Here is an 11,929-nt window from a genome sequence, read left to right as displayed (position 1 = left end):
CTCGCCCTTCCTTAATCAGCCTTCGGTCGTGTCTACTGTATTAAAATAAGACGTTTAACATTTCCATCATGTCTGGTTGCCTGATGGCTGGTTTGAACTTTCTGAAGAGAAACAAAACTCGATGCTGACAATCTATTTCTTGGATATCCTGGAGGGAGCTGCACTGTGACGAATTCTAGAGACATTTTGACTGTTAGTCCCCCCCCCCCCCCCCCCCCCCCCCCCCAAAAAGTCACACCAGACAAACAGCCAGCTGATTTGCAACAGCAAGGAGAATGCATGCTTCATTTAGGCAAGATCACAATGTAACCAGTTCTTTGTTACAGTGTATCAAGATTTTTGAAACACTTGAGGAAAAGAACAGCAATCTCTGGTATAATCCCCAAGAAGCACTGTCAGATACAATAACTAACTTTAAAAGATTAAAGTAGTTCATTCAGTATGTGACTGTTAAATTTATATTTGCATTAGAATGCTATGTTCTGGCCACTAAAGCAGCGGTCAGCCTTCTTCTTGATTATCCTTTAATGCATCTACATCCTTGTGAGGAGTTGATTGACTGCCTGGCTGCTTGGTGCACCCTCCTCTCCAGACTCCTCTTCCATCACCTTCTTCTGGAACTCCTGCATGAAAAAAAAAGACTCAGAGTGTTTGAACATTAAACACTTACACATTTGATGATTGCTAGGTGCACAATATGTGTGTAGACAGCAATGGCATAAACCTGACCAGCATAGGAAAAAAAAAACCCTGATAGTGATATTTGACTGAAAGACAGATCAATGATCTTTTGGCACCAGAATGAATGACATAATGACAAAGTCATGAATATCGCTTCAAAGCTACTCACTAGTCTCTTTATCCAGCACCTGATCAATGACCCTAAATTGTAACTGCTCTGTAACTTGATGACTTCGTCCATGACCGCTCAGTGTCTCATAAACTCCATGTCCTTTATAAAAAAAAAAGAAAGAAAAAAAAAAGCTTTTCTGTGTTGCTGGAGCAGTGAAACTCTAGAAGCTTTGCGGCTGCTTAGGCTGTCGCTTTGTGGTGTTGAATCTCGTATGGTTAATGTGAATTTCAGCACAGCAACCACATCAAACAACAGCAGGTGCATGATTTTCACATCAACAGTTGGTAATGAGATCTGGATGTGTTTGCCTGTCATCCTCACCCTGAATCTGCGCAGCCTTGCCAGTCTGTCTTGCAGAGTCTTCTCCTGGCTGGAGGTCAGCTCTGCTACATGAGTGCGCCACAGCTGCTCTTTCTCCTGAAAGACCAAAATGCAGTTTTAAGATAGACTATATATAAAAGATGGACACATTTGTCTTAGCTGCTGGTTTTGTGAAATCCCTTCATTCCTTTTGAAATCAGATGTTAAGAACAGGAAGTGGTTCTTACTGGGGAAACCAAGTACATGGAATAATACTGCATGGTAACAAATTGTCAAACTCATTTTACACTGTGGGCCACATACAGGCTGCTTTGATCTTAAGTGTAACTCTCCATTCTGTCAGTGTAAAGAATCTGAACTGTACCCTGCTTACAAGCAATATTCCATGTAGAGTAGTCCAGCAGCTGGCACTGCCTTTTTATACTCCATTTGTCTTAATCAGCCATGAAAAATGAGTTTAACTACATCCGTAGTTTTCATAATTACAACAGTAACACGTCTGCTGACGGTTAATGTTTCAACCCAAAGCCCCTCTGACTGATCCTCACAATGACACTCCACAATCATCAAAACTTGGCAAATTGCTCCCACAAACTTGTCAGTGGAGTTGAGACGGAAAATAATCAACTCAATTTGTCAACTTGTCAGTGATCGCCCGTCTGAGCAAATTTGCACCAAGAGTGCTACCCCATATCCCTCTCCATAATCATTCAAAGGCCTTTAAAGAAAGAATGTCTTGGTTGTTTGTCTGGAAGTGTGTGTGTGTGTGTGTGTGTGTGTGTGTGTGTGTGTGTGTTCGCATTGACTGTGTAACTGCTTTCACCTTCACTCCATATGTGTCAGCGAGTCTTCCTCTTGAAACTGACTGACATTAGAGCAAATGGCTCCCTCGCTCACATCAACTTCCTCTAAACATTACGGCTCCCCAGACCCACACACAGCATGACGGGAACGTTAATTAATGACAGACGCTGTTCATTGAGCGCAACTCGCATCGGCCTTCTCTCTCACACACATGTGTGTAAATTCTACTTAAAAATACACACAAACACACTGCAGGAAATTGGATCCAAGAGATTCAACAAGAGATTCAAATTTGAGGTCAGGAACACACCCGCCAGCAGACCCAGAACTTTTCATCACACACACACAAGCACGCCTACTTAAGGCTCTGCGGTGCAAGCCCAGCAGAATGTATGTCCTGTTATATCACTGTACCAGGGGAACTTTAGCCATCAAAATAATCCTACAGAGCCTCAAAATATTATGGAGGATTAAGTGAGAATGATTGTGTATCTTTTCTGTTTTTCTGTCTTCTGAACTGTTTTTTCTTAGATTTATTTCCTCTCTGGATGTACTTGCTTATATGAAGAATTACAGGCGGACACGTGGATGTAACCTCCAGGTCTGTGAAGTAAAACTTCCATGGCCCTGCTGCTCACAGGCTTTACAACCTCTTACATACTTTGAGTTTATGGTCTCAATAACTTTTAAAGTCTCATTCCAATTAAAGTGAAACTTTATAACAGAGCAGGGGTGTTAAACATAAGGGCCAGAATCAGCCTGGCAAACACTCCAATTTGTTCCACTGGATGGATGGTTTTGGAAAATGTAAAGGCAGGTCTAGATTTTGGATGTTTAACCCTGTAACAACAACTACATTGCATTTGATACATACATAACAAAACAGGAAAAACACAGTTTTTCAGACCTCTACTAAATACATTCACCCTGAAAAAATGAAATAAATTGCAATATACATGTTTAAGCAATAAATTGCCGGCTGTGACTTTTAGTACTAGTACTAGTAGTAGTAGTAGTACTAGTTTTTAGTTGAATTAACCTTTTAAAGTCTGAACTATGAAATAATTGCCAGAAAATTTAGATTTTGGGAAAAAGGAGTGTTTGGTAAACTTTCTGATAATTTCTTTAATTAAAACGAATTTGCATATATAAGTTTAAACGTGAGAGTGAGAAAATGTACCATTTTAAGAAAAATATTAGCTCATTTTGAATTAGATGGCAACAACACAGTTTGGAACAGCTTAGACAAGGTCATGTTTATCATTATGCAGCATCCCTCTTCTTTTTACAACAGTCTGTAAAACAGCGGTCCCCAACCCCCGGGCCTCGGGGGTCCGTGAGTCGTTTGGTACCGGGCCGCGAGAGTTGAGGCTCAGGTATGAAATGTATGGTTTTCAGGGTTTTTATCGGTTTTCAGCGTTATTTTGTTATCGTTTTTATCGTTTACTCGGTTTTCCTGGGTCTTTTCACGTGTGTTATGAATAAATCTTCTTTTTTTCGGTACCGGTACTAGTTTTATTTTGTTGTATTTATCCGCGACACCTTAAAGGCCGGTCCGTGAAAATATTGTCGGGCATAAACTGGTCCGTGGCGCAAAAAAGGTTGGGGATCGCTGCTGTAAAACATTTGGAAACTACAGAGACCAGTTGCTGTATTTTTGAGAGCACAGTGTTGTCCCACTATTGTCTGATGTAGGATTCTATAGTTGCTCAATGGTCCCCGTGCATCATTGCTGTGTTTTCTACTCCATGATGAGTCAGATGTTTTAAGCTGGTGAAAGGTCCGGACTGCAGACAAGCCAGTTCAGCGCCTGGACTCTACCTCAAAGCCGTGCTGTGTTAATAGCTGCAGTGTGTGGTTTAGTGTTCTCTTGCTGAAATGTGAAAGGCCTTCCCTGAAAAGAAAAAAAACATCAACAGGATGGGAGCATGTGTTCTAAAAACTGTATATTGCTGTTGCTGTTCCAAATGTGCAAGCTGACAGATCTGTATGTACTAATATACCCACATACAATCAGAGATGAAGGCTTTTTAAAATGAAACTCCTTTCAAATTTCAAACCATCTAACTACAGAACAGTTTTCCCACTTTGCCTCTGTCCATTTTAAATGAGCTTTAACCTGCATTTGTGGATGGTGCAGAGAACTGTGTTCACAAACAATGATTTCTGGAAGTGATCCTGGGCCCATGCTGCGATTTCCAAGACAGAAAAAATGCAGTCCTGCCTGAGAGCTTGAAGACCACAAGCATCCAAAATCAACTGTCACTGCCACTGTCTCCAAACCCCATCACAGCAGGTCCACCATCTTCTAAATTTGCCCATTTACTCTTGCTCCTTCTGTCATAGCTATCCAGATTCTCCAAATCTTTTAATGACATCAAGTACTGGAGATGATGAAAATTTTATTTTGGGGAACATTATTCTCAAAATCGCCCATCTTTACCTCTGAGAAACCCTGCCTCTCAAAAAGACTCTTTTTTTATACTGAGTCATGTTACTGACCTGTTGCCAATTAACTTTTATTTCCCCCAGCTTTTTTGATATGTATTATTGCGATCAGATTCAAAATTTGCTAATATTTTTATTCAAAAATTTAATATTTTCTTAGTTTAAACATGTAATATTTTTTCTTTTGTACTGAGAATAAAGAAATGGATCTAGATTTTCAAATCATTTCATTCTTTTTTTAAAAAATTGTTTTTAAATTTAGTTACATTTTGTTTTACAAAATGTAACTAAATTTGACATTTTGTCAATTGAGGTCGCAGTTCCTAATTAACCTTCATCTTGGCTCTAGTTAAATGTGTCCTGAAAGCAGTCAAAGTGCAGCTAATGAACACATAGTACAAAGATGTACATAGTATGAAATTTAAAGTTGCTAACTGCAATTCAAAGGCTGGAATCAAGTTTTGATCGCTGCACAGTCCTGTCTGTTTTCTGTGTAATGTTCACTCAAGACTGAGTCACAGCAGCTTTTGTTAGTAATCACTAATAATTTGGAAAAAGTTACAGAAATATGTAAACAAATGTGCGTTCTCTCTCTTTCTGTTTTTAGCAGTTTACATGCCCCCCCACCCCCCCCCACCCCCCTTGTGCAGATGACACTAGATGACAGAAGGTCATAATTATTGTATTTCACAGGAAAGTTATATAAGCATTTTAATCTGCACTACATGTGTGAAACACGCCAAAGTTTGGACGTCAACTATAAAAGAACAAATATTTGGAGGAAGGTCACACTTGGTTAACGTTGGTCTGTCATCTCGCAGAAGACTGGAGATGCTATAAGCCATTAAAGAAACTAAATAAAAACGTACTCCCACAGGATGCTGCGGGAACTGAAAGGTGAAGAAAGGTGAACTCCATCACTAACAGAACTAACGTGCAGACATTATTTGTATAAAAAACCCAAAGGAATAGCTTTCAACACATATAGGGGGAGTTAACAGTAAATATGAGCTAATAGACTGCATACAGCTATCATTAGTTAATTACTAAGTACTGAGAGTGAGACCCTCACCACACGAAAATCTCCTCTTTTCAATTGAATTCAGTTTTATTTATACAGCGCAAAATCACAACAGTCGCCTCAAGGCACTTTATATTGTAAGGGGTAAGCTTTGTGTTCAGATAAACTTCAGGTTGACAACTTTGGCAATGAACAAAACATCACTTTTGACAAAGGCTCTCAGCAAATTCCATTGGTTCCAGGAGTTTTCAATGCGTCCTATTGCTAATTAATATTTTAGCTTTTCAATCTAAAAACTAGGAAACTCTGAAGAAGTCAGAAGTCTGTCTATCCAGTTTGCTTCAAGAAGGAAAGATGCCAGACACATGTTGCCATGTCTTTGAAGATCAGCTCTGCGTCGTGCGTTAGAATTAGAGATATAAAAGGATGCTGTAGCTGACCTGTTTTTATGCTGCACCCTATGACTTTTTTCAGGTTGTCAAAGGAATGGGGGGAAGAGGAAAAATGCACATTCCTCAATAGATGGTTCTGAAGGTCAATGTGATAATAATGTTATATAGAACTATAAAATAAGTAAGTTAGCCTGTTGTAGTTTATAAAACGAAATGTTTTTTCTGTGAGATTTCAGTTGCTTGTTCGGTTTGTCGGACAGCAGAATGCCTCCTAACCATTAAGGATTCTGGCTTATGAAGTGTCACCTGGTAGCAATCAGGATGGTACCTGTCCTATTTAATGTGAAGGACAAGATGTAGATGATCTCCATTTTGCCCCATCTCATCAAAGAAAACAGCAGCTTTCCTAGGTCTGGTTAATGTACGGTATGATCTGTAACATGAACAATATGCATGCAGCAATGAACTATGCTAAGGTTTTCAGAATTTTCACTACAGATTCATAATTTGTATGTGTGTGGTGTTTTTTAAGGACTTTTAATGCAGCGCCAAAGTTGAGCAGCACAAAAGAATCTAATGTAGCCAGTAGTACAGTACTACCACTGTAACTGCCTCCATGTCTCTGAACCAAAGGCCTTTGATTTAGGTGATGTCAGATGCTTATGTAAGACTTAAAAAATGTTGCTTGTTCTTGCAATCACTATTCAGTGAGTTTGCCTATAATAGTACATAATTTAGCAAAAACAGGCTCTAAACCAAGAACTTTTTGCCCCAACTTCAGAGAACTAATTTGGAAATGCACAATATTGAAGGCAGACAAGTATGCACTTGTCTGCCTTCACACGCATTCACCAATTTCCTTCGGGGCCAACCTTCAGGATCAATAAAGTTTATTGAATTGAATTTGAACTTGAGTGTCATCCCATTTTTAATGCATAGGGTTTAATACCATGTTGGCCCACACTTTGCAGCTATAACAGCTTCAACTCTTCTGGAAAGGCTTTCCACAAGGTTTAGGACTGTGTTTATGGGAATTTTTGACCACTCTTCCAGAATCCCATTTCAGAGGTCAGACCTGGTCTGCAGTCTCTGCTCTATTTCATCCCAAAGGTCTTCTGTCTGGTTGAGGTCAGGACTTTGTGCAGGCCAGTCAAGTTCTTCTTCACCAAAGGTATAATCATCCATGGAGTTTGCTTTGTGCACCAGTGCACAGTCATGTTGGAACAGTAAGGGGCCATCAACAAAACTGCTTCCACAAAGTTGTGAGTCTGGAACTGTCTAAAATGTCTTGGTATGCTAAAGAACTAAGGGGCAGAGCCCAGCTCCTGAAGATAACCTTACATCATAATCCCTCCTTCACTAAACATTACACTTGGCACAATGCAGTCAGTAAAAGTACCGTTTTCCCTCCAAGCACCAAACCCAGACTTGTTCTTTGGATTCCCAGGAAAGCATGATTCATCACTCCAGAGAAATGCTTTACACCACTACATCTGACACTTTGTATTTTGCTTGGTGATTCAAGTCCTTTTTCAAGGACTTTCAGTTGTCCGAGACCAGGCTATAAAAATCAGTAAGTCCTGGATGCAGCTGAATTAATTCCTCACGACAAGTGCAATTGTGAGGAATATACAACTGGACTTTTTGCACAGGTGGCATCCTATCACAGTACCAATTCATTCGGAATTCACTGAGCTCCTGAGCGTGCCCCATTTTTTCCACAAAAGACACCCATCTATTAAGTTTTTCGTTTGGTTATTTTGGTTGAATTCATTGTAATGCACTCACTTAAATCTCCATGTTGACTTGTCAACATTACAACGGTTTTCTGGTATTCATATGGCTCGACTGACACATTCCAGTGGTGAGCACGTGTGACATTTTATACAGATTAACCCTTGTTTAATGAAGACTGGAGGTCTGTTTGGGTTCAGGTTGCTTTTCTGCATTGGCTGTATGTTTCTCTGTGTTCTCTGTGCACATGTCAGAGGACATAAGTCACTGAGTCCATGCACATTTGTGTGTACTTTTGATGTGTGGCTCTGGGTTAAGTTAGGGTTCAGCAGAAAGTACATTCCATACTGCTGTGAGAGTGACTGTCTACTCTATCAGGGTAAATGTTGTCATCAGCTTCCTGTCTTTTTATTTTTTCTGCAGAGAAGCAGAAACACTGACAGCAACAGCAAGCCCTCGTCCCCTGTTGACCTTAACACGCTCTTGTCAAAAATTGGGCAACTGCTCAAAGCGTCCACAGCTGTTTAGTGTATGCTGCATTCCAAGTCCATGAGAGTGTCCATCTGTTTTGGCAACTGTTTATGTGTTGTGTTGTGTTTTGAATAAATCCGTACTATCAATGCAAAACCACTTTCTTTTGTTTCATACTGCCAAATGTCTATTTCATTCTTCTACTGCGTGTGTGTCTACATGCTCTCCCAAAGCGACTGATAAACCCTGGCAGTCTTGACAGAGGGCCAGAATTGTGTTGCCTAGACTGTTAATTCCAGGAAGTCGATCTGATTTTGCCCTGAGCAACAAAGTGAACCTCAACGGTAGATTAATGCTCATTGATTTGGCGTCACACCACGGCCCGTCTACTTGATAGTTCAGCTCTCTGTTTCCATCAGACTGATTACTACAACCTGGTCTCACGAAAACCTAAGCTTGCCGTCTTAAAATGTGAATAAATGAGTCACCTTCACAGTGTGTGTGCCTCACAAGTGAAGGAAATAAAAAAACAAACAAAAAACACTGACTTCACATTTGGTATTTGCTAATAACTTAATAAGGAAGATCATTTTCACACAAAACCCTTGAAAAAGCTGTTTAAAAAGTGATATGGAAAGCATCCTCCCAGTCAAGAACATTCAATTATTAAACTCTGAAAGGCTAAAACAGTGCCTGGTTTCCAATAAATAGCGCTGATGGCCAGCTTGATCTATCACAGCACCGGTCACATTCAGTTACTATTGCTTGGCTCCTGTGTCCAACCTGTGTGTGTGTGTATGTGTGTGTAACAGGCATGTGGTTTCTAAGAAGAAACAAGTACAAGCTGTTGAGCCTAAGCTGCTGTCAGTTAGCGCAACCCTTCATGCTGTGCCAAAGGTTGGAAGTGAAGACTATGTTTGTTTTGCAGATGTATGGACTTGTAGAGTGTGAACCATCCAGTCATGTGTGTATGTGTGTGCACGCGTCTGCTCACCTTCTTGCTCTCCTCTATTTCTCTGAGTCGTTTTTTTTCCTGCTGCTCCTGCTCTAATCGCCTGCGGACCTAAATCACACAGACACACATACATGCACACACACACAGCACACACACACACAAACACATGGATATACATGAAATTTGTGCACATTTGGGGTGTGATATTTGATTCGGTCGCACTTGCCATACCCTCTCTTCTTTCCTGTCTCTCCAGTCGTTCCCTAAAGCCGCCGCTCCTTCTGTCCTTTCCGATGTTCTCAGAAATGCATAGTCCTCCTCTTTACACAAACCTCTCATTGACTAGAACCAGAAAAGTGGCTTTTGTGAGTGTCATGAAACAGCGTCAATGCTGGAACACAGGCAATATGGTGAAGTGGTGAAAAAGTAGTCCCTTGGTGGTGTCTGGATATTTTCAGTATTTCAGTATTCAGTATTTATTTCTTACTAGAGACTCATTGAAGTTACATTTCTATGTGGCATTCATTCTTACACACACCACACTTTATGATTCACATAAAGCTTCTGTTCATAGTTTTATGCCACATATGTTACTGTAAGTGCAACACCCATGACTAGATGCTAATGTCCAGTGATGCACGCTAACAATGCTAAATGTTTTTTGTCTAGAGAACTGGCAAGTAGGTATTTGATTTGGGTAAAATTACCAAATACAAAAATAAATGTATAAAATTTTTAGAAAAGTTTTAAAATTCATTTATTTTTGTGTATTTTAATTCACTTTAAGAAGTCATCAGATTTCAGTACATAAGGGTTAACTTACTTGCCTTTGGGAAGAAGCCATAGCATTCAGAGGAAATTTAGGCACAGGGAGAACATGCAAACTACACACACAGAATTGCCATCAGTGTTTCAATCCAGGAACCTTCTTGCTGTAATGCCACAGCGTTAACCACTGCCTCACTTTGCTAGCCTGCTGCCTGAGTCGGGATGCAGCCATTCATTGGTTTTTCTAACATGTTAATTATGACATGTTGTTTTTCTTGTCTGAGATTATTTTTTTACTTTAACTTTTTTACACCACTACATTTTCTGGAAGGTCTGAATAGCTTGTAACTTTGTGGTGACTGGTGACTGTTTCCCCCTTGGGCTTATTGACAGCAAAAGACATATAAACCTGCACTTTACCATGATGCCTGCCTTCCCTGCTTCCTTCATATTCACTGGGTTGAATCCAGGTTTTACAAATGTTCACTTATATAAACTTGAAACAGTCAAATGTAGGACATTGTCAATATGTAGGACAGCGGGACAAGAGATAAGTGCTGCTTCATAACTAGGTCACCCTTTTACTGGGATCACCAAAAGGTCTCATGAATATAAAAATGACACTAAATGACATCTGCTATGACCTCAGCTGCCTCACAAGATCTCAACCCAAATGACAAATACACATGTGGAACAAATGCACCGAGGAAATGGAAACTGTTTATTTGATTTACTGTGTTTCTTTTCTTGGCTTTTCTCAGAATTGTTCTACTTTATGTTATCTGAGGATAATTATCTATCTAGTTGGTGAAGAATAAATATATGAAGAAACTTTCAACCCTACACCCATGAGTCTTCAATCCCAGCAGCATGTAACTTACCTTTGACATGGGAATGCCTTGAAACCTCTTCTCGTGCGTCATCTTAAACAACAGATCTGCGGCTCATGACACACAGATGTTCACATTTTATTAAGTCTCAGTGATGCTTTTATGTCACACATTTAATTTTCTTTCAAAATCTGTGAAAACTTTGTAGCATTTAGAGTTAAATAGCTAATCAGAAATTAGCTCAACTCACCTGTAAGTCAAGAAGAACTGTGTCCTCTCTTTTTACACACTCTTTCGGGTTCAGTGTGTTTTGAGATCTTTCTCACCCCGCTCTAATTGCCTCCTCTTCTGCTCAATCTTTTAGAATACCCACAGATGTGTCCTTACTCAGCTCAGAGTCCCAACAGAAAGCTGACGATCGGAGTCATGGACGTTTTTGTACAGTAACAGTGCAACACTTAAATGCTGGTCATTTCCACAGTGCAGTGATAGAATTGCCACTATCCTGCTAATAAAAAGTCAGGAAGCCAAGAAGAGCATAATAAATAGGTGACGCTTTTTAAAAATTAAAGTTCGTGGGTCACTGTATCTTAACCACGATGACACACAGTAAGAATTAAGTAAAAAAAAAAATTACCCTTGTTTTTTTGTTTTTTTTTTAAAAGGTACAGGCACATTTTAGTCTGTATGCTAATCGAAACAAACCAACAGCTTACATCATTTAATTTAACTATTTAATAAAAAATATGAATCTTTGTATCCTCAGGTATAGAAAAGTACCATTTTAATATGCCCACATGGGTCAAAAATAATTGTCAGCATTGTAAATATACAGCTTCATTTGTCTTTGCAGTTGGCATTCTGCTGCTGTGTTACCCTCCCCCATCTGGGATGAGTAAAGTTCATGATACTCTGTTATTTTAATTACTAGTATTTTCAGCAGGCTGCTAAAAAGGAGCCTGACAGCCACATTAGCTGCTCCTGTGATGGATATGCAGCACTGAGGCTCTGAGTGTTTCCACTGAACACGTTCTACCACAGTGTTGTTACATTGTTGCTGTATCAATTCAGATCAGGAGATGTGACCAAGAGAAGTCAAAGCTGAGTGAAACTTTTCACAGCAGGGATCACTTCCTTTCCAATTTCTCATTCAGATTCAATGAGACATTGGATTCTGTCTATAAAACACGATAAAGGCATGAATTTCAGTGCAGATATTTTGCATGAAACAGATCGCAGTAGTTTCCTGGACTGAAGAATGAAGCCGATACTGATGCGCCAAAAACTGCATCTCCTAAAACGACCACTTGAGGCTACCTCCAAAGTCATTCT

General features: G+C 39.7%; 1 protein-coding gene across 2 annotated transcripts; it reads right to left on the bottom strand.

Annotated features, from left to right (window-relative positions):
* Window positions 1-232: 232 nt before the first annotated feature.
* On the bottom strand, window positions 233-11,656 carry LOC101473667 (uncharacterized). Of its 2 annotated transcripts, none has more exons than XM_076875977.1 (6): window positions 10,848-11,656; window positions 10,649-10,710; window positions 9,231-9,341; window positions 9,039-9,107; window positions 1,175-1,270; window positions 233-623 (listed from the first exon to the last, which is right to left on the bottom strand). In XM_076875977.1, the coding sequence occupies exons 2-6, from the start codon at window positions 10,688-10,690 to the stop codon at window positions 534-536; spliced, it is 408 nt and encodes a 135-aa protein (XP_076732092.1). In that variant the 5' UTR covers window positions 10,691-10,710; window positions 10,848-11,656; the 3' UTR covers window positions 233-533. The 2 variants fall into 2 exon arrangements, with proteins under 2 accessions (XP_076732092.1, XP_004568912.1); XM_004568855.2 differs by having other exon boundaries at window positions 10,649-10,704.
* Window positions 11,657-11,929: the final 273 nt, after the last annotated feature.

Source organism: Maylandia zebra, linkage group LG17 (assembly GCF_041146795.1).
Source record: "Maylandia zebra isolate NMK-2024a linkage group LG17, Mzebra_GT3a, whole genome shotgun sequence".
NCBI classification, from domain to species: Eukaryota; Metazoa; Chordata; class Actinopteri; order Cichliformes; family Cichlidae; genus Maylandia; species Maylandia zebra.
The sequence above is the reverse complement of the archived record's forward strand: the minus strand, read 5'-3'. Positions and strand labels throughout refer to the sequence as shown.

Excerpts from the sequence above, each read along its gene's own strand:
- LOC101473667 (XM_076875977.1), bottom strand. The coding sequence starts at position 10,690 with ATGACGCACGAGAAGAGGTTTCAAGGCATTCCCATGTCAAAG. Across the intron at positions 9,342-10,648 it reads AAGGCATTCCCATGTCAAAG|TCAATGAGAGGTTTGTGTAA; the intron begins GTAAGTTACATG and ends TTCTGGTTCTAG. Across the intron at positions 624-1,174 it reads CAAGGCTGCGCAGATTCAGG|GAGTTCCAGAAGAAGGTGAT; the intron begins GTGAGGATGACA and ends TTTTTCATGCAG.